This window comes from Seriola dumerili, unplaced genomic scaffold (assembly GCF_002260705.1).
Source record: "Seriola dumerili isolate Sdu_G_001 unplaced genomic scaffold, Sdu_1.0 BDQW01000187.1, whole genome shotgun sequence".
NCBI lineage: Eukaryota > Metazoa > Chordata > Actinopteri > Carangiformes > Carangidae > Seriola > Seriola dumerili.
This window is the reverse complement of record NW_019174442.1, coordinates 3,020,293-3,046,670: the sequence shown is the minus strand read 5'-3', so window position 1 is coordinate 3,046,670 and position 26,378 is coordinate 3,020,293. Positions and strand designations below refer to the sequence as shown.

Here is a 26,378-nt window from a genome sequence, read left to right as displayed (position 1 = left end):
AATGTTAACTATTATCTACTCTGAACTCTAACTGATCCAGATTTAATGTCAAGTGGACTGGTCAAGGCCGGTTTTCCCAAACACCCTCTTAGCACTCGGATTAGGTTCGCTCCAAGGACTTATACAGAAACACACTTGATCACAGTGCTTTGACAGCTCATGGGACATTCAGCGCAGAGGCTTTTCACCAATATGGAATGCCAGTCACTTAACTGCTGTTGCTGTTGATCTGTCTGCATATGTCTGCCCCTGCCTCTTTCTCATCTGATAATTACAGTCTCTTCCTGTCTTTCTTTCCGACTATTCCTATTCCTATTCTCTCCATCTCTCTCAGTCACAGTGAAAGGTTTCGGGTTGCTGGTTGTAAGCCAAGGAAATGTTTGGTGTGTGAATCACAGTTAAATGCAATCTGTTGGCTTTCCTGTTGCTTCAGCTGTGATTTCAGTTCCGGTGCAAAAACATTTGTGGGGACATTGGTGTCAGCTGGACATGCCAACTAGTCGTACTCACTATGTACCTCAGCCAAAGTGAGCCCAAAATAAAACTTGTGTGTAGCAGAGTTTATGTACAGCATAAATATGTACATTATTGAAATTAGTTCAAAGTTTAAACACCAACACTCACAGGTCACAAGTCAGTATTTTCCAGTCCTTATCAATCACTCTATGTGATCTCTGACCTTATTGTGCTATGCATCAAGTAAAAACTGCAACAACAAAAAAAAAAAAGATTGACGGCCTGACTGAATTTTTGTGTATGTGTGTCCTAGGTTCGGTATTCTGCTCAGAAGATGAGACTCGTCTGGTGAAAACCCTGTTTACTGGTTACAACAAGGTGGTCCGTCCCGTGAACCACTTCAGTGAAGCCGTAGTAGTCACAGTGGGACTGCAGCTAATTCAGCTTATTAGTGTGGTAAGTGAGAGGTAGAGACATGCCACTGGAAAAAGCTAAATTCAGTTGTTTGTTTGTGAAGAAACAGAACAGAAATTGAGTTTGTTTTTACATAAAGAAAGAAATCAATAGCTGTCTCACTGTAACTTAACAGCTCTTTCTTCTCCCTGTAATTTTTAGAAATACACTGATATTAGTAATTTTACTTTCAGGAAGACTCATAGGCTTTATACTCCACTACTTGCCACATAGATAGTGCAATTTCTTTTTTTCTTATTTGAACTACTTTTCCCTTCCCTTGTTACTCCTAGCAAAGAAAGCATAGTCATCAATGGAGAGGGCTACAACTTTGAGTATCAGAGCTTACTTACTGCACAGTTGTAAACTACAGTTTAAAAAAAACTTACTAACTTGTGTTCTCATTGTATTACATGACCAAAAAACAGGCTATGTAGTCAATGCAGCAATAGATAAGATATTCAACACTTTGTAAAGGGGGCCCTCCATACCATGCTGTGCCAGTCACTATTTTTAAGATTAAGGTAGCATCATTGGGAAACTAAGCAGAGATCCTGAAGTTAAGCCATGCTGCCAACAGGTCTTAAGTGAGACATGGGATTCACCAAATACATTGCAAACACATCAAAGTATAAACAAACAATCCCACTGATAAGAGGAAAAAGTCAAAGCAACTGACAGATCACAAAAAGTACAGCTATCCGACAGTCCTTAGCACTGAAGTCGACAAAGCAATTCTGACAACATTGTCAGTCAATGCAGAAAGGATGACAATTATGCACTGGCCAAGTGGTTTGAATTAACAACAGATAATATTTTATAACACTGGTAGCATTTCTCACAGCATTACCTAATCTCCAATAAATTCAAGTTCTATGATTGTGTCACATACAGACAAAGGAACAAGTATTTACACCATGTGATGGCATGGCAGCCAAATAATGTAAAAATAGGCACACTATAGAGACCAAGGCTACCTCTCAAATGAATCCAGCCACACTGCGTGACCGAGAACACAATGCAACAAGATGAGAGCGACCTAAACGACAACAGGCTGTCACCTTGAGGTTATGCCCTAACTTAAAAGCCAGGAGTCACAACAAGAGCACCAGTTCAGTGATGGCATGGTAGCCACAAAACACAAGCAGAATGCAAATTTTTTTTTTTTTTTTTTTTTTTTTTTAAAATCGCTCTTACTGTTCGTAGCTCTCCTTCTGCGCCTCTAGATAGATGACCAGGGCTGAAATTCCTTCTTGACAAGTCTGTCAATGACACTTTTCCTCCTACAATTGAGCAATATACATATACATATATACACACACACATTATATATATATATATGTTTGTGTGTGTGTGTGTGTGTGTGTGTGTGTGTGTGTGTGTGTGTGTGTGTGTGTGTCTTTTGTTTTTAAAGGAATTACCACAATTTCATTGTGATAATGTCATTGTGCTATTGGAGTAAACATACCAGCCACATACAACACCAACCTCAGCAGTGTAAACAAAGATTGTAAAAGCTCCATACAATGGTCAGCTGTACAGATGAACACTTCGTTACAATTGAGTTGTTAATACTATGCCTCCTAACAGCTTGTAGAGTCAGGGACCCTGACTCTAATTCTCACATGAATCAAACCACACTCCATGACTGAAAACACAACGCAACAACCTGAGAGCGACCTAAACAACAACAGGCTGTCACCTTAAAGTTATGTCCCGACTTACACTCTAGACAAGCCTAGAGTCACAACAAGAACACCGGTTCAGTGATGGCACGGCGGCCACAAAACACAAGCAACGCAGCACAACACAAGCAGAATGGGGAAAAAAATGCTCTTACTGTTAGCAGCTCTCCTTCTGCGCCTCTAGCTAGCTGAACCAGTCCATAAAGATGATGGCTAGGGCTGAAATTCCGTCTTGACGAGTCTGTCGACGACACTTCTCCTCCTTTTTAAAAGCTGCTGAAAAGGTCGTAGTCTTCTCTGCTCTCTTCCCCATGGTCCGTCTGTTGCTATTGGACAACAATTAACTAGCATTAGCAGTGCTGGCTTTAAAAAAAACACTCATTCTTGCTAACATTAACATTAGCTACCGTTAACATCAACTAGCATACACAAAACCAACAGACTTCAACAAACCTTTCACGTTATCGGTAAGGCTGGATGCCGATGCTGTTGTACCCATCTCCAAAGACTTGTCTTTACCTTGAGTGGAAAACGTTTTCTCTTCGTTTATTCTAATTGTATAACAATGGAAGCCCGTTCACTGTCCTCGGTATAAATAAAACTGAGGAAAAGTAACCTCTGACTAAAGTCAAATTCGCATCTGCTCGACCGTTAATATTCAAATTTAGGGAGCAAAGACGCTTGCGCGCGCGCAACTGGACTGACTTTGAGCTGCTCAAAACAGTTTCCAACAAATGCTTGAACAAACTTTTCACGTTACCAAGGTTGTCGCCATCTCCAAAAACTTGTCTTTACCTTGAGTGGAACGCGTTTTCTTAGTTTATTTTAATTTTACAACAATGGAAGCTCGACCGTTGTCCTCTGTGGCAATCAAACTAAAGAAAAATAAAAGTCGACCAAAGTTAAACTCGCCAACAATACTTCCATTTAAGGATCAAAGGGCGCCTGCGCGCGCGCAACCGCATTGACTTTCCAGCTGAAATGGAGGGAAAACATTGGATTGGACTTTGGATTTGATCAAATCATTTTATATTATTTTTTTACTTCTATTACTTAAATGACACAGAAATGTCACACAAATTACAAATTATATTTTGTTATGAAATTATATTAAAAAAAATAGCTTCTGACTGTTTGCTGTCTTCTTCTGCTTCTCTCAGGATGAAGTTAACCAGATTGTGACCAGTAATGTCCGTCTCAAACAGGTAAGTGTGACTGTTGAACAGTAGTCTTGTGGAAGAATTACTGATCACTTTTATTAAAGTGAAAGCAGTGATATTTTGGAGTATCATCATTGTTTCATTGACATGTTGTAGAAGTAGAGCTCATTTCAACAACTTATAGCCTAATGTTGGGTTGTCTAATCTATAACAATGTATATTTTATAAACTGACCATATGTTTTACCTATAGAATATTGATCTGAAGTAGCTCTCTACTCAAGAGTTATTACAAGAATTATAATTTCATTTAGTTCGCTACATTGCAAATTGGTAAATTTAACAGCATTTGGTGATTATAAGATCCAAATACTTTATGTTAGAAATACTATCTCTATTAATTCTGTAGTACAGTGAGTCAAGGTTACTGTAATATTTAGGTACATAACTGTCAATGATTTCACCAACAAACAGTGTTTCATAGTGTAACATACATACATGTGAAGCCCACAATGCAGTTTCTGAGTTGTCATAAACTACTTAGATTTTAGTAATTAATCTGCTGTATGCTTTGAAGTAACCTTTAAATATAGAACATGATAAAAACGATCTAGATTTTTATTTGTTTTGATGTGTATACTGTACACGTAGCCTACTGTACATGACAACTTGTATTTAATGCTTAGGTTGGCATTAAACAACTTAACCGTTCTTTACAGTACATTAGCAGACCAAAAGATCTAAAGTTTTCTAATTTGCACCCCAGCAATGGTTAGATGTGAATCTGAATTGGAATCCAGATGACTACGGAGGCATCAGAAAGATCAGAGTCCCTTCAACCGACATATGGAAACCTGACCTGGTGCTATACAACAAGTAAACACACATTCCCTGTCTTTTTGAAAAACACACCTACATTTATCATTCCTCAAACGTCTCACTGCTCCTCTGCGACTCTTCTTCTCCTCTGCAGTGCTGATGGTGACTTCGCCATCATCCATGAAACTAAAGTCCTGCTGGAGTACACTGGGATGATAACATGGAACCCTCCAGCCATCTTTAAGAGTTACTGTGAGATTATTGTCCTCCATTTCCCCTTCGACCTGCAGAACTGTAGCATGAAACTGGGAACCTGGACATATGATGGACTGCTGGTTGCCATCCACCCAGTGAGTGTAATTTATACATTTTTGGGGTTATTATGACAGATTAGCATCAGTGGTCAAGATAAACTGAGGTGTCTGTTGTTTTTAATATACTACAAATTTAGTAACTCTCCACTTTAAAAATAAATAACTTAACCATCCTCATCACTTCTGTTATATTATTATAACAAAATAGTATGAGATCATAAACTTCATCCAATTTAAAGACTACATTTCTCAAGAATACCAGAATAATACCAGAATTGCCTGCATGTTTTGTAAAATTAATTATAAATCCATAATTACCAATTATTAAAAAGCAGAATGTGAGGGGGCGTCGTGTGGCGTAGTGGTCTAAGCAGGCGCCCCATGTGTAGAGGCTACAGTCCTCGCTGCAGTTGGCCCCGGTTCGAGTCCCGCATCGGACGGCCCTTGCTGCATGTCATTCCCCCTCTCTCTGCCTCCCCATCTCCTGTCTCTCTCTACTGCACTATCAATAAAGGCATAAAAAGCCCAAAAAATATATTAAAAAAAAAAAAAAAAAAAAGCAGAATGTGAAAGAACTGGATTTTAAAACTTGTACCGTCCAAACCCAAATGCCCTTACCATACCTTTTTAATACCCTTTTCTATTGTAACCTTATTTTGTCCTCCTCTGTTTTTTAGGACAATGATCGGCCAGACCTCAGTAACTTCATGGAGTCAGGAGAGTGGGTGTTAAAGGACTACAGGAGTTGGAAACATTGGGTTTACTACACCTGCTGTCCCGACACACCATACCTGGACATCACCTACCATTTCCTGATGCTGCGACTGCCTCTTTACTTCATCGTCAACGTCATCATTCCCTGTATGCTGTTTTCTTTTCTCACCGGACTGGTCTTCTACCTGCCTACTGACTCTGGTACGTAGATCCTGGTGGGTTCTGTAATGTTAACCCAGTATTGACAAGCAAGGTGTTAGTTCATCAGTTTGTCTGTAAATTCCCAACTGGCCACCAGTTTCTGCTATAAGAGCTTTTTGAAATGTATTAAACCTGTCTAAACGTTGTCACCATTTTTGGTAACAGCCAAAGTACCACTCAAACTGCAGTATGTCATAATGGGAAAGAAATTGCATAAGCAATATAGCTCAAATTCAGGTCACCCCCATACATTACAGTAAATTGCAATAGAGTAAATACAGTAAAGTTTATTTAGGTACACACATGGGTTTTTAGGTAATAAGTCTTTAAAACTTATATATAGGTAGAAATATGAAGCAGGACATCAAGACCTGCAGTGTAAAAGTAGCCTGACTGTCTGTCTTTGTGTCCCCAGGTGAAAAGATGACTCTCTCCATCTCTGTCCTGCTGTCTCTGACTGTCTTTCTGCTGGTTATTGTGGAGCTGATTCCCTCCACCTCCAGTGCTGTTCCTCTCATAGGGAAATACATGCTCTTCACAATGGTGTTTGTCATCGCCTCCATCATCATCACCGTCATCGTCATTAACACGCATCACCGCTCGCCCAGCACACACACCATGCCAGCGTGGATCCGCAAGGTTCATATGAGTATCATATCTATGATTGTCATTTAAGAAATGCCATTGTTGTTGTATGTGACTGATTTAAAATAGGAATGTAATCAGTACCTGTGTCTGTCTCAGGTCTTCATTGAAACCATTCCCAACATGATGTTCTTCTCAACAATGAAGCGCCCCAGTCAGGAGATCCGACAGAAGAGACTGTTCCCTACTGACATGGACATCTCTGACATCTCAGGCAAGACTACAGCTATATGACAGATCCCAGAGATCAGTTTCAGAAAGCCAGATTTTATATACTGTTGGCTTGTTAGTGTAACAGGCAGGCGTGTCAGAGGAAAAGATTTTGATAATACCAACTGACCTCAGATATGGTGTACTGTTCTTTATGATAAAAAATGTAAATACATTGAAGTCAGTAATATAATAATTATTAGGGAAGAAAATTGTCCAGGGTGTTGTCTTTCTCCATGTGCCCCCACAACTACAGTCTGTCCCTGTTTTCTCCTCTGCAGGTAATCCCACCCCTACAAGCGTCACCTACCAGTCTCCCATCGCTAAAAATCCTGATGTCCGCAGCGCCATTGAAGGGGTGAAGTACATCGCTGAGACCATGAAATCAGACGAGGAATCTAACAATGTAAGAAAGCACTTTCATGAATAATGGATACAAGGTTATCAATCTATGCAAGTTTATGAAATACATAAAACAGACTGGAATTAAAATGGCACAAAAAAACAACCTGTCTGACACTTGGCAATTAACACATGGAGGATCCTATAACCAGTGATGCAGTAGCAGATTTTTTGCAATACGTAGGCAACTGTTCCGTTAATACCATAAATCAGTGATAATCATGAAGCAAACCAATTTTCCAGATCAGTTTCATAGCACTTACTATTATTACTTTTAGCAAGTGCTCATTAAATAAATTGCCACATTGAGAAGTTTCTTGTGTGTCTGTAAGGCAAATTTTAAAACATAAAGCAGCAACATTTTATCAAGACATCAACCATGGTGCCTTTATGAATGTGAACAGAGACAGTGCCAAACTCTTTACAGTATAACACTGGTTCAGAGTGACTCATGGCATCATTAGTGTCATTTATGGGTAAATAAATACCTTAATCATGGACATCCAAAGTCAAAGGTCCTGAAATATGATTTTCTCTCTTCCTCGTCTCGTCTCATCCCAGGCAGCAGAGGAGTGGAAGTTTGTTGCCATGGTTTTGGACCATATCCTGCTCTGTGTGTTCATGGCCGTGTGCATCATCGGGACGCTTGCTGTCTTTGCTGGGAGACTCATCGAGCTCAACATGCTGTAGGGGCCTGACCCATGAAGGAGTATGTGTGTTATCAGAATCAATGTCATACTTGGAGATGCATGAGAAAAGTTTCCATCAATGGACTGCTTCACGTTGTTCTCTTTCTCCATCTGTCTCTCAGACACAGACAGACACACTTTAAGTCGATTTTTAAATATAGTAAAGTGCTGTCACTCGTGTCACTTTCAAATGTGTGAGTTTGTGTATTTACTGAAACTGAGGGCAAATCCAGGCATCACATGAGTCAGGTGATCTAGATGGGTCATACTTGAATCTATTCTTGTCACTAACAATTTGTCTATTTTTTTAAAATGTTTTTCTACAGTGTGTTTTATTGCTGCATAATTCTGGCAGTCTCTATGAGTGTAATTTAAAACTCGTATGAAAAAGCCATAACAGTAATAATTGATTTGTTCTGTTTTCTTTTTTTTTGGCAGCTTGAGTTAAGATCTGTGTTGGAGGATTTTCTTAAATGTTAAAAAAAAAAAAACTTTAACATGATAATGTTTGTTTTCATGTCCACTATGCTGAGGACTTAACTGAGAATGGATACAATATCATTAGCAAATACATGTACTTTACTTTCTATAGACAATTTGAGCTATTAGGAAATTTGAATCCCATCTCCATCCCATTATGGTGGGTCGGTTGAGGGCTTCAATTTAAAATTACTGTCTAAGGAGAAACCTGGATGTTACAGGAAGTGGAAGAGGATGTGTTCAGATTGTTGAAAGCTGAACTACTAATTTAACAGTGCTTCGGTCCAATTTTATCTTTAGTTGTAGAGACGAGTCTGGCTGATGACATTGTCTTGGCCTTTGAGTGCAGGCAAGATTATTTCCTGCCTGGAAGTTTTATTGTTTTAATTTGCCTGACACTCGACTGACTTCCAAACGTCTCATTTATATTTATGGGTTAAAGTTGTGAATTGTGGTATGAAATTCAGATCACACGTGTGATTCAGAAAAAGAAAACTACTTCACATATTCATGGGTTAGTGGCAACGTTTGCTTTGTCACTGATGCATGTAAATTCCACTTAACTCTGTTGTACATTTTGTTTAAGGTTCATTAGTTAAGAATTTTTTTTTTTTTTTGACAAATGATTTGATTTTTAACCACATTGAAGTGATTGAAAATCAGTTTTACTTAATCTGCATATTTTTCAGTGAATATCTGTAAAGACTGAAGACAACAGACCTGAATGCCTGTTGAAGGTTGAGTTACTGGTGAATGTCGAGCCAACAAACTAAGTAAGAGAAACTCAGGCAGCCATCCCAGTGCTGATTATTTAAATAGCAGCATAGCTGAATTGACCTTTCTCTGCTGTTAACACTCAGTTTTGGTAAATTTAGATTTGTCTCTTCTTGTACATGGAGATCTTCAACCACTGACCATACCAGAGATCAAAATAATAATTTGAATAAATTCTGTCAAAGAGTAGTTTCTTGTTTAAGGGTCATGGAATAAAAGCTGATGAGTTTTGTTCAGCTTTAATTGTGCCATTGAAAATACAACAAATTGTGACGTAGCAAAGGAAGGTTGTTTAGCAAGTAATGAAAGTGAAAAATTTAATGACATTTAAACTTGTCTGTTATTGCTGCAGTGTTACTGCCTGTGTTTACAGCGACCAGCTGAAGGCAACTTGATTTATTTTGCAGCTGTGGTTTTATCCATTTCAGTTTAATTATACAGTAAAGTTCTGTAAAGTCATATTGCACTGACCATTTGTTGTGGTTTTTTATATTTGTAGTTGTGTAGATGTGGAAAAGAGTGAAAAATAAAAGTCATTATTCACTTAGTTTATGCCATATCTTCTTTTATTGTTGTATTATAATGGATTTGCTATGCAAAGCTCAGACTTAACCGACATAATATATCATTAAATCTTACATCTTTTCCATAAGTATCCTATCACTTATTCCTTACAGCAGGCCTATAATCTAGTTCTGATTGGGCACTGAAGCAGATGGGGACAGCATTTAAGAACCACAACAGCACAACTATCGCCTTCTTTTGTTGTTAAAAAACTTTATTATATGTGCCACACGCACACTTGACATTCAGCATTGGCAGAAATTCACCTGATAATTCTAGCAGTGCAAAAAAAAAAAAAAAAAATGGAGAAACTGCAAATACAAAGTGACCAGGTACTACACGTGCCAGTATGTGAGACATCCTGTTGAGTATCTGAGAAGTTTTTTTTAAATATTAAAGTGACAGCTTCATATTTGGAATTTTTTGACATTTTCATCATCAGCAGTATTATTGAGAGTAACAAGCTTGTTAACACTGGTAGCCTTTAGCTAAACACACATCAGTAAGCTGGTACAGGTACCATGATGCAACACTTTTGCAACTTCTGGAAACGCAGCTGCCTGGTGCAGTGAAAAATGGAACAAATCAAAATGTCAAGCTGCGGTCAAGGCGTGGTGTCAGACAACTTTCTATTCATAGAGTGGTCTCTCCTCAACATTCAACAAAGGTTTGTCCAAGAATACTTTTGCTGCCAGGTACGGATTCAGAAGGGAGGTCCAAATCTTTACAGCAAGCTTTTGTTTTGATAGATTATTCTGGGTTGCTGCAAGGTTTAGAGGAGGTCAACAAACACACAATTACTGTGGAAACACTTTTAAAGTAATTTAATGTGTCGTGTATGTCCCACCAGAATATTTTGCCCACTTAGCCTAGGTGTTTCTAGGACCAGACCTGTACAACACAGGTAATGTAACAAATTTATATTTGCATGGACACCATTTCTTCTGGTTCCATTTAATAACAGAATAAATTGTTGTCAAAAACACCAGGTGCTAGTGCCGCCCCCGAAAGAGCCATGGACTGTCTTCATTTGATGCTGCTACAGTAGCTACACATTGCGCAGATTATAGTGTAAACTAATGGATATACTGGCAGCAACCAAGGCACGCATTATGATGGCACCAGGTATCTTCTGTGAGGGCACACATTTAAAACACAGTTAATGTAAGCACAAAGAATAAAACATATTTCTAAAAATGGTAATCCTCAGCACCCTGGAGGCTACAGAACCCAAACCAGGCCTATACTTTTAAATTGTTGTGACAGTAACGTGGCAGTTACAGATTACATGTCTTACAACAGTGAAGCAATACCCGAACTAAAGATTAAAACACAATATAGCCAAATAAATACAAAGAGAAAGTCAGTGCAAATGATGTCAGGAGATTCAGAAAAAACAACAGTGCATTTGGCAAATGATAATCCCATTGAGGACTCTGGCTGGCAATAACCAGATAGAGATAAATTGGCAGTTGTAGCTCCAATCTGTTTTTGTTTTTTTTGTTTTTTTTGCATGCCAAATGTTTAGTTTATTCAGAGACTGCTTCATTGCTGGCTCATCAGCACTAATGCACTCCTCAAGGTAATAAGTCATCTTAGGTAAACAGGCCCTATCTCAAAGAAGGTTCTTCATAAAACCACTTAATTTAACTGCTGAGGTTCACTTTTCCTACATTGCAAAACAGTCTTGATGAGGAAAAACAACAAGTCAAATTATTTCTGTAAAGTCTGACTCATTTCCAAAACTATTTTTTATCAGGGGAAACCTCGGACAAAGCAGCAGGGTTGTCCAGAATGGTGAAGAGTCAGCTTCTCCGACACAGAATAGCCTCCTAGCACACATTTTCTGTTGTGCCTGGCTGATCTGAGTTCAGTTATTGGATGGAGCATTCAGCATACAGTGTCCTGGATAAATGCAAGACTATGTGGGACATTTATCATGATTGGAAATAATCTGCTGTTGGCCTTTGACTTTGACTAAATCTTTCTCTAACTGTTGGTATACACCCTGGTCTATTCCTCTATTTTGACCAATAACTCCAGGACCTTTGCTCTTAACAGATCTGAGTGCAACGAGTGTTTAAATGCACTAACTGTGCTTTTCTGGATATCTGTTCATATCCGATATTCTGCCTGTCTGAGACAAGCTGTTCAAACATCATGAATAAACTTGATAAATTAAAATGATAAAATGTGTACATGCATCAGTGTTTGGTAAAATGTGAGTAAATCCAAGTTTTCCTAGATGTTTCAGAATTAAGACAAAAGCTTGTATGAGGGATTAAAACTAGGAGAGGAAAAAAGCCACAGCAGAACCCTGACACTTAATGGCATACTTGTATGCATGTACTGTAAACACAATTGATGATGCCCTGATTCATTAAAGGTTTGTCTAAAAATGCACTTTGTTAGAGCTTATGTTTTCTCACCAACCTTTGTGGGAAATATTTGTTTACAACCCAACAAAACAATAACATGTATGCAACATGTATTAGAATAAACTATGATATTTAGTAAAATATACAGTCCTGGTAGAGTTAAAAATTAAATGACTGAAATAAGAATCAGGGAATTAATTTCAATTGAAGCATGTATTTGTTTTTGCTGCATCTGAGGACAAACCTTTTGTGAACCAGCAGTTTAATCTAAAAACGTAACACTTTCCATTAACAAATCATCTATAAGCCAGCTACTTAAACCTAACAAAACTGTGAATCTTAGAATATTAAACTAAATCAGTTTGTCAGTAACCACATATAGAGCAGTATCAGCAGCCAACTATTCTATAAAGAAACAGCCTTCAGATTAAAACTACAATCATCAATCTGACAACTTCCCATTGAACCAATCAAACTGTTAAGGCCATGAAATGCTGGCATCATTTTAAGCAATATTGTTGGACAATTTAAATATTAAATATGACAAATGTATACTGCATTATGTTTTTCATTAAGAGTACACACCATTTACCAAGCATATCATCTCCATAATCTCCTCAAGGTGCTTTGTCTTAGTATGATGGTGAAAAATGATCCTTGGCTGCAAGGAAGAAAGATATCATTAAGCCATCCTTGTCCAGCTATATTGCTTTAAAATGCCACCGGTCTATCATTGCCAGTATCAAAACCTCAATTGGACACAGTGATCAGACTTCCCTGGTCCCCGTCTGAACTTTCTGCAGCTATGATGGTTGAGATTCTGTCTCACAGGGGGCGCTCTGACGCTGCTCTAATCCCTCCTCTGCCACCTCCTCCTCCTTCTCCTCCTGGACCAGTTCTTCCTCCTCCTCCTGATGTGGCTGCTCCTCTGACTGGCTCTCGTTCTCTACTTCTTGAGTGGGTCCTTCGTCTTCTCCTATTTCTTTCTCATCTGAGGAAAAGATATGCAAGTAAGACATTTCTTTAACCAGTAAGACACAACAAGGAGGGAGTAAGAAAGAAAGAAAGAAAGAAAGAAAGGGAGCATCGAAGATAATGAGAATAATTTGCAATACAAGAAATGATTGGTTATTGGGTGTGAAAATCAGTGATAAATCAAAGAAAATGAGCAGCATTCCCTTTGTGAAGGTTAACATACACAGAACAACACTGTAGGGAGGAGTATAGAACATAAGAGGCTTCACCAACATCCCATAATATCTCCCTCCCATCAATAACACAGCTTCAGGAGGATAATTAAAACTGAAAGATGTTGACGTTCAACACAAACACAAATCCAATTTCAGCATCAACACCAATGCTAGAGACTCTGGTGTTACAAATACACATACGTGTTAGGAACATAATTATATTTTTTGAATCATTGCTTCTTAATGTAATGATTAGTCTGATTCACTGTGGATTGAAAAATCAAGCCAGATTTACATTCTGACTGCACCATTATTTGCAGAATTTAAGATTCATTCCATTCCAGAGAAAATGATCAGAAGTCGAGACAAGGAGATTCTGCAGGAAAATGACATGATATACATAATTTACTGAACCAAAAATAAGTGAAAACAAAGGTCTAGATGTGTAAATACTCAAACATATGCTTTAAAATAGAAGGTGTCAGTACAGATGGCACTTTAATTTTGGGATGAACAGCATGCACATAAAACAGGATGTGTTTGGCAATGTAATTAAAACTGGGACTGGGTAAAAATGTGCTAAAGATGAGACTAAAATAAGTAATTAGCTCTCTTGTATTAAACCCCCCCCCCCACAGAAATATATCCCATCTGAATGGGATACATTTATTTATAATTCATATATTGTAGACTCAGTGAAAACCAGATCTGGGGCAAACAAGTTTATTATTTTCTAATGGCATTTGTTTAAATTTATGGACCATTAAGGCAATTCAGACAATACGAGGTCAGTTGTTAAAAGAAGCAGCGAGAAACTTTCACAATAGTTTTTCTGTTTTTCTAAATTTTGCAGGAAGAATTTTAATTCTCTAAAAATTGTATAAAATGTACTTATAAACACTATTTGACCCCAGTCTGGTGTAAACACCCCGTAACTGCTAAAACCCACTGTTGTTTTACTGCGATTAGAAGTAGCAGTTTGGTATAAGCATTGGGCTGCGTTCTACGTGGTTATGGATTCTACAGTGAAGAAAATAGGAGGATAATCAGGGGTGATCAAGTTTATCAAATTAGTTCAAATTAAGCCTGATCAGACAGAGAGGAGGGACTGGGGAACCTGGACTCTGCAGAGGTCGGGTCTGAGGGTTCTTTGGACTCTGCTGGATCTGGAAACTGTGGACCAAATTCCATGGAGCCGGAGCCTTGGCTAGAGGCAAGATCACACCGTTAAACCCACTGGTCACTGTAATGCTACCCTGGAAATGTAATGTGGAACTTGGATGAAAGTAGAATTTGATAAATGCAGGCTGATGAGGGAACTAAGAAACATGCTTAGTTGATGCAATTTTTTGAACCTATCTGAGTATATTGATCATTGTTTCTGTTGTACTGTTATACTTGTCTGATTACTGCCAAAATGATACTAACTAACCAGTATATTGGACAAGACATATACTATTTAACATTAGTTAAATAGTAAGAAAGGAAGGATTTTTTTTGCATTTTTTCCTGCAACCATTTTGGTTTCTCGTTGAATTGTGTCGGATCACGATGATAACAAACAAGAAAGTTGTCTGCACCCTGAAAAAAACAGGCCAGCAGCAGGATTCAACTTTTCAACTTATTTCATCTGGTAAAAAAGATGAATGAAGAGCCTGGGAGATAACTTTGAAAGATATGACTGACATGGCAGCTTTAATGCCTAAAAATCAAAATTTCTTTAACACTGTTGCTTCTTGTAGCAAAAAGGACAGTGATATCTGAAGGTGGTGGTGTCTCACCTCTGTTGGCTCCTTGCTCAACAGCTACAAAGGGATAAGAGTTGGCATCATTAAAGTTTGGGAAAGAATAAAAAAAAAACAAATGAAAAAGGTCAACTGGAGCACTGGGTTAAGAAGCATTTAACATGGGGAGTTAGGAAATGGAGTGAGTAACATAAAGGTGAACAGAACAGTATGAATCTATGTGCAGGTCTCTCAGGTGTAGCACACATGATCAGGTCTCAACTCAATTTTACTTATTGTTTGATGTCAGCTATCTATTTCAGTCTAACTTTTTGTGTTTGTCCGTGTATCTGTGTTTTCCTGTACCTCCAGAAGGAGGTGCACTCTCCTCCTCTGTCTCAGTCCCGGAACGTGGTGTTGGTCCAGGGGAACGTGATTCTGCTCGCAGCCTCCTCTCAAAGCTGAACTCTGGAAGCCTCGGAGCCTGAGGGCGTGTCTTCCTGGCCGGATTCAGGAAGTAGCAATATGCACAACGAAATGCTGGAGGGAGAGAAACAGAATCAGGAGAGAAAGTGAAACAGGAAGAGACAGAAACTGCATCATCTTTACCAAGTATTGAAATTCCCTCAATTCATAATTCCAGTTTGCACTACAACACCTTCATGGAGCTTTCAATCTAAAAAATCTCTTTGTCATTAAATGCATCCGTGTGTTTCTGTTCTTACCCAGGTATTCAAACTCTTCTTTCAGAGCCATGCCATTATGAGAAAAACACTGTTGACAGATCAACGCGTATCTATAGGAGAGAAGGTGGAATGGAGATGAAGAAAGGAAGATCTGAGATTTGAACAGGGCTACAGCACCAAACTGCTGCTGCTACAACTTCTCAGTCCTACACGTAGTGCAGGGTGGCATGGGTAGACCTGGTGTGATAATGACTGAACACCACTCCCCTGTGGAGAATCTGTAAACTGCTAAATGAGTGTGGGAGCAAGTTACAAGCTACTTGCACGAAGGACTTTAGATCTAAAAAAGGGTCTTCACCTGTTCTGTGGTCCATCCCCTACAAGGTACTCAATGACTCGATCCACAGCTCCCCTGTCTTTGGGTAGAATGGGTCTTGCTAATGGAGGACCTGGGGGGTGCATGCCTGCAGAAACAGTCCACATACAGGACAGAAACATTAGACTATATTGTGTGATTTAGAAAAGACTTTTTCTACATTCCACTATCACAAGCTCTCTAGCCTCAATACAATATACACTTTGACTGGTGATGCCTTCATCAGGTAAATGGGTGTTACAAATCACACATTTAAATTGCAGAAACCAGCTACATACACTCAAGCATTTATGCTAAGATACACTCACTGGCTTTACAACCTACCTACACCTGGTATAGGGGAGCAGGGGGTCCTTGGTACAGCCCCCTGGAGCACAGAGGCAGACAGAGCAGATCTCTCCGGTGGTCCTCCTGGAGCTGAGAGAGGGACAGGTTCTGTAGGGAGAGCAACATGGGACACAGACTAATGTCTAAAAGAACCAAGTCAAAGGCAACTGGATTTGCAGTCCATTCTAGTTGCCTTTGACTTGGTACTTTGCCCACGACCTGGATGCCTGGCTCATAGACAGACAGAGCTGACTTGTAACGTTCCTTGGAGAAACAGCACAACTGGCAAGCTTTCACAATCAACTGTTTGGATCCAGTACGACTGATGCACTTAGAAACTGTGATACTTAATCATACATAATGTTAAGTATCTGTGTCTCCCCTTACCCACAGGTGTGCCCCCTGGTCCCAATGGGGGCCGTGCTCCAGGTGGGGGAGTCATTGTCATGGCAACCGGGGTGCCCATTGGCATGGGTCTCATTGCCACCCCTCTTTGTCGAATCTCTGGATAGAGAAGAGGAACTCTTTACAGAATTGCAAAAGCAAGAATTTGATCTGTGAATCCTTTAACTCTTGCATTCTTGAAACAAAAACAAAAGAAAAAATCACTTTTTGTAGCTCTTGTCTCGCTCTCAACGCAACTCTGGCCTAAGACCCATCCAATACCACTGAACAAACATTAAATGTGATGCTTTATCTTTCTGTTTTGTATTGATGTATGTCGTACCTTGTCCTGGCCTGGGAGTCATCTGAGGACGCACCGGAGTCGACTCCAGCTCCTACAACACAACAGCAAACAAACAAAAAAAAAACCACACACACAAAAAAACAAAAAAAAAAACAAAAGGCAGATAAAACAGAGATAGAAAAAAGTAAAAAAGTACACAAACATACAAACAATTTTTTTTTAAAAAGTAGACAACAGCACTCACAGCTTTCTTCTTGGCTTCTGGATCAAAGCGCTCCAGGATGAGTTTGGCATTTTTATACGTCTCTGTTTCCATCACTTCCTCCAGCTGGAAACACAAACCAGGCAAATTTTTATGGGAACACAACATCCAAACTCTGTTTAAACAAGTCAGTAAAAAATTAGTAAATGAAATATGAACTGTGAAGGATTAAACACTTACAATCTTTTTCTTGGAAGCCTTTAAATCTTCTAGTTTATCATCTAAAATCAAAGGCATGAACAATGTTTTAAATGATACTATTCCATCTATAAGATAGCAGAATAGTTTACTACTGTAAAAAAATGTATGTCAATAAAAACAGAGGGAATAAAATTCAGAAATTCAGAAGAACACAGTCTAAATGTTATTTGCTAAGTTCTAAAATTAACAAAGGCTGAAAAGAGATTCTATGTGGTAGCTGGATGGACAGCTGACAGAGAGGGACTGATAGACAACTTACTGTTTCTCTCAGTGCGTTTGCAAAAAAGGAAAATCAGTAACTTCCTGATGAACCACACTCTAGTGAGGGGGAAAAAAAAGAGAGGCCAAGTGAGGAATGTTGTTGTTCTTGACTATAAACTTCAGATTCAAACTTGTCAACTCACACAGGCACTTGGAAAATAATAAAATAAAATGCAAAAACAAGGAACAGGGTTCACACCATTAAAAGATTATTTTAGGATGATACTTCTAAGACGCTGTGTACCAGATTATAAATAAAACACTTTGCAGAAGATTGCCAAGGAGTGGTCACTCACAGCACAGGATATATGAAGAAAGGCAGGGCCATTGCTATTCTGTGCAACCATTGTTCAGGTAGGTAGAGACAATAGACAATCAGACAGGTCAAGAGGTAGAGGACTGATGAGTAGAGAAGCAAACGGCCGACCCACAGCTGCAGACAGATACACACAAACACACTGATGAGGAGAAAAAAAACTACAATTTAAAAAAACCACTGTATGTTGTTGATGTTTTACCAACTTTACCTTTTGCAGACGTTGGTTTTTGGCTCTAAACTCCTCCAGCTCTTTAATATCCTACAAGGGAAACATGTGAAACATGGAGGTTAAAGGTTCTTTAAATAGTGCAAAGAATCTCAAATTATCAGATGTTCAGTTTAGAGTTCATCAACTATGAGTTTCAAGGAAAGGCATTTGCTTAACTATAAGTAGTAACCTTCTGATTTAATTCGGGATACTCAAGAATGGCATGAGTTAGTGTTTCAGGTACAAGTAAATGCTGCATCCCAACTTCAATAAAATAGTGACCTTTGTCATGAAGCAGGATTAATGACGTCAGTAGGATAAACTATGCTGAGTAAAACATGGAATTTCTGTCACATGTTCTGTCCTTGCTTATTTCAATAATCCTGCTTCTGAGAAAGGTCCTTGCTGATTGTATATCTCCATTATGAAAAATTAATTAACAAACTGGGTTGTATACATTTTCTGCGTTTAAAGAATTGGGTAATTACATAAAATCTGATACAATATTTAATTAGTACCTTATCCAGGTTCTCCAGCTGCTCAACTGTGGTTGGCTTTGCCTAGATTGAGGATAAAGATCGGAAAGTCATCAACAGGTTCATCAGAAGAATTAACACTGGGCTTATCAGTATCACTCACAACCATCACATTCAGAACTGATTGATTTGTCAGTAAACAGTCAGCCCTGTTTCTGTAAACACGTTTACTTGTGACTTATTAACGGATGTGTACATGCAACATGTAAATAAAAGCAAATGAAATGTGCAATTTCACATTGCTCTGCATCTGTACCCATGTGTATCCCTCTGGTTATACTTTGAATGAATTCAGAGATAATATGGATAGAAGGGTTTCACTTTTGCTGAATCTCTCTTGCTGTCTCTCTGTTTGTTGCTGTCTCTTTCCCTTTGACTTCTCCAGTATGTCTAAAAATAGTGCATGAACTTAATCTAGCTCGGGCCAAAGATTCAGTGTGTTGACGGCTAAGACACCCAAATTGTCTTAAATACTGTCATCACTTAAGGTGAACAAAAGAAAAAAAGTCTACTTTGAATCAGTGTTCAGAAATAACTTTTTGGCTAATTTGGTTGTTATTACTGTTTAAAAAACCTGACTGGCCAGGCTAGTCAGTCATCATTTGATTTGTCTATCTACAACTGTTTCCTGTATGTTTCAGGATTGATTTAAAAACTATATTGATGCTGGATGAAATTTGGCTCCACATTATATCACACCTCTTAAATCCCTATGATCTAGGTGTGTGATCTCTTAACCTTTTAAATGTCATTCCCAGGACTTTGTAGCTCTCTCCCTGAGGAGCCCAATCCATCATAATCATTTTATCTGCCAAGTCCCTTCTTTAAAGGGACATTTATTACGATTTTATGATTTGCCTCATAATTGTTAAATGTTGTGCTTTTACATCTTTCATTCTGTTTTCATTTTGCATTGTTAATGCCTTCTTGTCTCTCATCCACTTACCTTCCATCGGGAAATCAAAGCCCCCATGTTTGTAAATTACAGCAGTCTCCTCTTTGTTTCCTTTGGTTCACTATAAAACAGGAAGTCTCTGTTAAACGTGATTAAGGTAAACAAAACACATAATCCTTGATGTTACAGTTACACAATGTGTGCTGACGTTTAACACCACGATTAAGCTCTGTGCTATGCTATGACATGTACACAACACTTACATAAGTATTTAGCAAGTTGCCTATAGAATAACTGCACACAGTGGTTAGTGCTGTTGTTGTGGATTTACTGAGATAATATACTTACCGTATTCCCTCTTATATAACTACTCTCAATTGGCAGTTCATTGGGAACACCTAGCTAAAAATAATGCAGTCTAATACATATAATGTAACATATTTCAAAAGCAGCGAAACCTTCATGATTGTACAGCTGAATTAACATCAACTGAACATTGTAACCTTTACGAAGGAGGATTTATTGCAGAACTGTTGTAATAACTGCATTAGTTTTAGCTAGGTGTACCTAATAAACTGCCAACTGAGTGTATATAACAAACATAGGGCCGCACAGTAGTAACAAATATGCCACATGGTTGATCTTTTGCTGAAATTTGTCTGAGTTCATATGGATTGACATATTCAGCTCGAAAAACTGCTCATCATACCAATCCACTATGAATAGCTCTTGTTTTATCTCTCTGGACAGAGGGCAACATCTAGTCACTGGTCATGATGACATCCAGGACTGGTTTCCTTTTTGACTAGATATGACCTATCAGAGGATGACTCAGTATTTTTTACACATAGTTAACTAAAGTTGTTGTGATATCACTGCTATTATTCCAGCAGTGTAGTTCAGAAAAAAACAATGGGAAACCAGCAAGTAATGTGCACAGTTTTTCATAATGAGAAGCAGAAGGAAAAAGGAACAACAGCTTACATCCAGGAAAGAATCAATTTACAATGAAATAGTGCTTCCAAAGCTTACTAGCAAAATATTCAATGAGAAATTTGGCTTTTGTTGATTTGCATAAAATATGTGTTATGGGTTGCACTGTCGGTGAGAACATTTTCAGTAGATTACTTGAAATAATACCAACCTAATGAAATGTGTCGATCTCTACATCTGTAACCTTTGTAAGCAAAGAAGTTGAGACTTGGGGTTTTAGTCCCGGGATGGTCATCAGACATAAATGCATAATATTTATAACTTAAAGGGTTTCCAGGCAAATAATGGAGCTCTCTGTTTGTCTTTGTCCTTTCAGATGGAAATTAAACGGTTACATAAATTCATGTTAGCAGCAAATGGAGCTAACGTTAGCTGCTCCATCAAAACACTGGACATTTTACACCGCTGCAAGCAAGCTAAAGTAACGTTAAATGGCTGTCACTGTACCAGAAAGAGACACTCTAACTGACCGAAGTTTTATGCTTCCAGATAGATGTAGTAAATTAACCAAATCAAAATGTTTGCTAACTGTTATCTAGTTAGCTACTGCAACCACAACAGACTAGCAAGGACCGACGTCAACAGCAGATAGACACGCTGTCATTAACGTTGGTTATCTTCATCTGGGCTTATGTAATGTGTATTTAGATCAAATAAATACTTACAGTCTGCGGTGTTTGGGTGTTTGTTCGCTGCTCATTCAGACAGGTTAGCGCAGAAACAAGCAAACAGCGGTCTCTTGCTGTATCCCGGACTGACATCTCAACTGCCAAGAGAGTTTGGCGCGGCGTGGAGACGTAACGGACGTAACCCATTGATGACGTAACCAGAGAGCAGACCAAGTGGCAAATGTGACGTCACCCATTGGTTTTGAAGCCTCGGTTTTGGCTTATGGACGTCGCCATCTTGTTTTTTTGGAGCCAGAAGAAACCATATTCGGATGAGAGGGTCCAGCCTGGGAGGAGTGAGGGGTGGATCTGACTTGTATCACCGAGGACGCTATGTACGCCCACCCGCATCAGCAACCAGACAGCAACAGTCTCCTGGCTGAGCCGTGGGAAGATGCTGCTAACACGGCTATCTGTCACAATTCAAGGTAATCTAACTGTTAAATTAGTCATATGCGCTAACGCTAAACGGTAAAAACACAGTGTAAAACGTATACTAACCTTGTGTTTTAAATTGGTTCTGCAGAACATGAACAGACTTCAGAACAGCTTCTCCCTCAGACAGAGTCTGCTTCATGTAAACTGTGGCACACAGGAGGACTGGTGATGAATAACGGCTCCTGGACTTTTTGGACCTTACCTCCATCACTTAGACTGTTGCACTATCCTCACTTAGCAATGAAGTATTATTTTTACATTTCTACTATAATTGTGCGTTACTAAATAAGATTTATTCACCTCTCTTTCTTATGCAAACTTTTATTTTTAATTTGTCAGTTAGTTGATTGTAAATTGCACACATTATTTAATTCATCCATTTATTACATTCTTTTGTACACCTCTCCAGTGGTGTAAATTGTTAAAATTAGTGTAGTTTTAATGTGAAATAAAGTTTTGCAGCACATCTATTAGGAGTCTCACTTTGCTCCAGGTTGCAGTTCTGGCGGGTCAGCTCCATCTGTTTCCTCCTGAACACCGTTTTCATGTTGAACTGGTCAATACTTTCACCTGTGAGGAGAAATAGGTGACACATGACGACTTGAGACTTAAGGAGATACCCTGCTGAACTCAATTCAGTGTTTTTAACGGCTCCCTTTTATTCTCCTTTGTAAATGAAATTGAGCGATACAGAGCTACTATGGAGCAACATGTGAGGCTACAGGGGAAAGTGGTCTCAGACTTTTGGACACCACTATATAAACTAACCCTATACTGAGAGGTGTTCCTAATATTTTGTCCATCCCATTTATAGGAATTAGATTTGACAAAATATTAGAAACACTTCTCAGTATATCCCAGTGCACTTAAACAATTACCACAATTACAATTACAGCCTCCAAAATGACCATCAAAATAAACCAACAACAGATTCAGTAAATACTGAACATTATAATCCTCATGAAGGAGGATTTACTGCAGGCCTGTTCCATTATACTGCATTAGTTTCCTCCAGGTTCACCCAATACATATATTTGAATTAAAACTAAAAATAAAGGACACTTACAAATGCTAAAACAAATTAGCCCTTTATTTAAAGTTTACCCAATATACAGAATCACTTAATAAAATGCATTCCTTTGAACACAATGGTGATGGGGTTAATGGGGCAGAAATAAGTGACTGCAGATTGCCTTAAAAAGGTCCACTGTGTAACTGCTGCTAGATGTCCTGAACAGTCCGTCTCATCTTGTAATACCACTTTGTTCCTCAAGAGGCAATATTGAGTCACTGTAGCGTGATAAACTTTCAGTTCAGGTGAAACTGATGCTCTCCCTCCAGGGCTCCTCACCCTGTGATAGAGAGACATGTGATGACCTTAGTTTTCTCAACCGGTGCCCATCCATCCACTGTACCACAGCACATGACGTAAGCTGCAACAATAAAAGAAAGCACAAAATACAGATTAATTCTTACATACAGTAACAGCATTGTGCCCAATGGAAACTATTTACAACAATTTTACCAGGGAAACAGAAAATGTCCAGTCTTTGCACTGTGCTCATTTTAACTTTCTATCTTGGTGTTGAAGAGTTTTTAAGACTTTTAAGTTCATCGTAAATGCAATTTAAGAATATAATTAAAAGAATAGAAAAAAGAACAATGCAGTAAAAGTCTTTGTCATCTTTGAATATATATACTTTATATATTGAATAAAGAAAAAGTTGTCATCCTGTCTTCTCTTCATCTCTTCCCTCCACTCCTCCACAGTCTTTCCACCAACAGTCACACAGTGTGACACACCTGCAATGTGAGTGAGGTCAGTGTCAATCCTTCTGGGTTGGACACACTTGCTGCAGATGTATGAAGTTGGCAGCTGACGAGTTTTTCATCCAGGCAGCGGCCTCCGCTCTGCCACAGCAGCTTCCTCTTCCTGTAGGCTCTGGTCCTGGGTACAAGTAGTCCAGGCAGAGGAGGTGGCTGAACAGAAGTGCTGGAGCGAGGGAAGGACCAACAGCACAGAATGAGGGGCCAGGCTGTTCATCGTCTGGAGGAGGAGGAGGCAGACCCCTGCTGGAGGGCCCAGGCTGCTCCTCTGGGACATTGAAGTTAAAGGGTTGTCCTTGGATTAATCGGCAGGTCCCCCTATGTGTCAATCATGCAGTAGCCACGTCCTAAAACCACTCTGCTTCAACATCTATTTTCTTTTAAATAGGACCATAATTTGAAAAATGAACATCATGTTGTATCGAAGAAAACTTCCAACTAGCAGCCATTGGAGTGATGGTCATTCACTAGAATGCAAGTTTAAGGCACTTCCACATTGGCTTTATTTTCCAGACCCGGTGTCGACGGCCATTTTTATATACAGTCTATGGGGCAGACGTTGCTTCGTTTCCCACACTCCTTCACGTTGTAGTATTTGGTCTTTGTGTTTTTATCACAGTCACAGACTGATCTTTGTCGACATTCTGTGGTTTTTATATGTTGAAAGCCCAACTAGATGAAAGCACCCTGCTTGGAGTTCATTAGATAAATGATTAGTCAAAAACCCCCATGCTTTTATACAATATTTTTATACTATAGTAACTATGATTTTACAAACAGAAATCAACATATTAAGTATGATACCTTCATATAGATTGAATAACTTAACAGTGTATAATGTAGGAAATATTAGCTCCACCTAAACTATTAAAATACTGCATATGTTTCAATACATCAGAAGGCTAAATATTCCAATTATATGATAGCCTACACATAACAATATAACACTCACATTTTTGGCTAATAATACATATAAAAACACACAGAAATAGGATTTAAAAAGATTAAAACAAAGTAAAATCGAATTGAAAAAAAAACCCCAAAAGAGCACCTACACCAAATAAATAGAGCTTCATGAGTTTTACATTTTAAGATGTTTGACCTCTAGATGTCGCAATTTCATTATTTCATGTGGCCTTTCATTATTCAGTGCTGCGTTCAGTCTGAACTGATCAGTGAGACAGAGAATAATATTTTTTATTGAGTTGTCAGTAAAACTGTAATGATATCACATCTTTCATTAAACAGTTAATGGTAACCTTTTTCTTCCGGTGTGACATGTTGCCACACATTACCATGACATACCATTTAATCTCAATCATTATTTATTTTAGTACAATCACTTGGAAAATATTTGTAATGTAAGTATATCCTTTCCAGGCTGAAGTCACATATTGACAATAATGGACCTGTCTTCCTCTCTGCAGGTAACAACAGCTGGCAAGGCACTGTGCAGCCCTGTAGACCCTCAGATATATATTTACAATATAAATTGATCATTTTATATTTTCCATTTTTATTTAATTCAGTAAAAGTGATTATTCTACAAAAAAAAATCTGGGCTGCAGAATGTCAAAATTGCACGGTTTGCACCAAAACAAACTAAGGCCCAGTTCAGCTCCTCAAACACACACATATGTTCCCATAGTGTTTCCACTGTTACCACATCATAGAATATGTTGTTTAAACTGTGGCATCTCTCTAATATGCAGCAGCATGTTCTCAACTCCCATCTGAACTGTTTCAGATTAGGCTGCAGTGTGCAGAGATCTGGCCTTCAGCTTTAATGCTTACAGCTTCCTCTAGAGTCTGCTGAAGAGTTATGGGCCTAATAAAACTCTCTCTCTTTTCTCTCTCTCCCTTTTTCTCCCTCCCTCGCTCTCTCTCTCTCTCTCTCTCTCTCTCTCTCTCTCTCTCTCTCTCTCTCGCACACACACACACACACACACACGATATGCTGTTGATGTATATTATGATGAGTAATCCTGATGCTGATGTTATTTCCGATTCATTAACCCGTAATAAATTAAACACTCTGAATGGAAATGAACAGCAGGGACCTTTCCAACTCCCTTGTACCCCACTTACACAAAGTACACACACAGATGCGTGTTGTAGCCTGTGTGTAGTGGGACAAATGGATGGTTGCAAAGCCACAGGACACCAAGCAGTAATCACATCATGTAGGCCATCAGACAAAATTAAATACAATAAAATAGACCTCTTGAGTATTCTTGCATGAAAGTGGGGATGAAATAAACTATTTTTGTGTTTTAATCTTTGAGTGATTTTTAAATTCAGAGCGGCAAGACTATTTAGAGATTACATTATTCATGTACTTACTTTCAAACCCATTGTTAGCCAGCCTTCATTAGGCAAATCAGATTTAATTGCTGATTAGCAGTTTTCATGAGCCTCAGACTGGTGTGAGCAAATTCAGATAGGCTATGTCTTTAGTACATGTTTAACTAATTCAGCCGGTTTTGTTACGCAGTGGCAAGTAAAAATAAAAGTAAATTTTCATTCAAATCTCTAAAAGAATAAGAGAAATTAAACACAAGAGTAAATCTGTGCAAATGTCACTGTAACAGCCTCTTTATTGTGATCCATCCGCTACTTGTACACACGCATTTAAAGCTTAATTTAATCTCGATCGCTTAGTGTGTTTTTGTGCAATTTCAATTCCTCTTAATGTAAAATCTCTAACACGCATTTTTCAAAGCTCTGATAAGACTGTGGCACTCCACTGCTATGATTACAAGAGTTAGATATTACAGTGGTATTATATTGTCTCCCTGCATCCGAATCCACGTACAGGTCTTGCACGCCTCCATTT

The 26,378-nt window shown here is 38.6% G+C and overlaps 2 protein-coding genes across 3 annotated transcripts; one reads left to right on the top strand and one right to left on the bottom strand.

Annotated features, from left to right (window-relative positions):
• The first annotated feature begins 511 nt into the window (after nt 1–511).
• LOC111227413 (acetylcholine receptor subunit alpha) lies at nt 512–7,748 on the top strand. Its single transcript, XM_022752863.1, has 10 exons — nt 512–527; nt 770–912; nt 3,755–3,799; nt 4,520–4,629; nt 4,727–4,922; nt 5,564–5,801; nt 6,217–6,440; nt 6,546–6,660; nt 6,938–7,062; nt 7,620–7,748. Exons 1-10 carry the CDS (start codon nt 512–514, stop codon nt 7,746–7,748), a joined length of 1,341 nt encoding a protein of 446 aa, XP_022608584.1.
• Nucleotides 7,749–9,753: 2,005 nt separating this feature from the next.
• LOC111227389 (protein lunapark-B-like) lies at nt 9,754–21,384 on the bottom strand. Of its 2 annotated transcripts, none has more exons than XM_022752834.1 (15): nt 21,275–21,384; nt 19,668–19,737; nt 18,704–18,745; nt 18,186–18,236; nt 17,955–18,091; nt 17,657–17,715; nt 17,377–17,417; nt 17,179–17,262; nt 16,974–17,025; nt 16,634–16,750; nt 16,244–16,354; nt 15,902–16,007; nt 15,583–15,653; nt 15,224–15,397; nt 9,754–12,934 (listed from the first exon to the last, which is right to left on the bottom strand). In XM_022752834.1, the coding sequence occupies exons 2-15, from the start codon at nt 19,692–19,694 to the stop codon at nt 12,747–12,749; spliced, it is 1,260 nt and encodes a 419-aa protein (XP_022608555.1). In that variant the 5' UTR covers nt 19,695–19,737; nt 21,275–21,384; the 3' UTR covers nt 9,754–12,746. The 2 variants fall into 2 exon arrangements, with proteins under 2 accessions (XP_022608555.1, XP_022608556.1); XM_022752835.1 differs by having other exon boundaries at nt 16,244–16,336.
• Between the last annotated feature and the right edge of the window lie 4,994 nt (nt 21,385–26,378).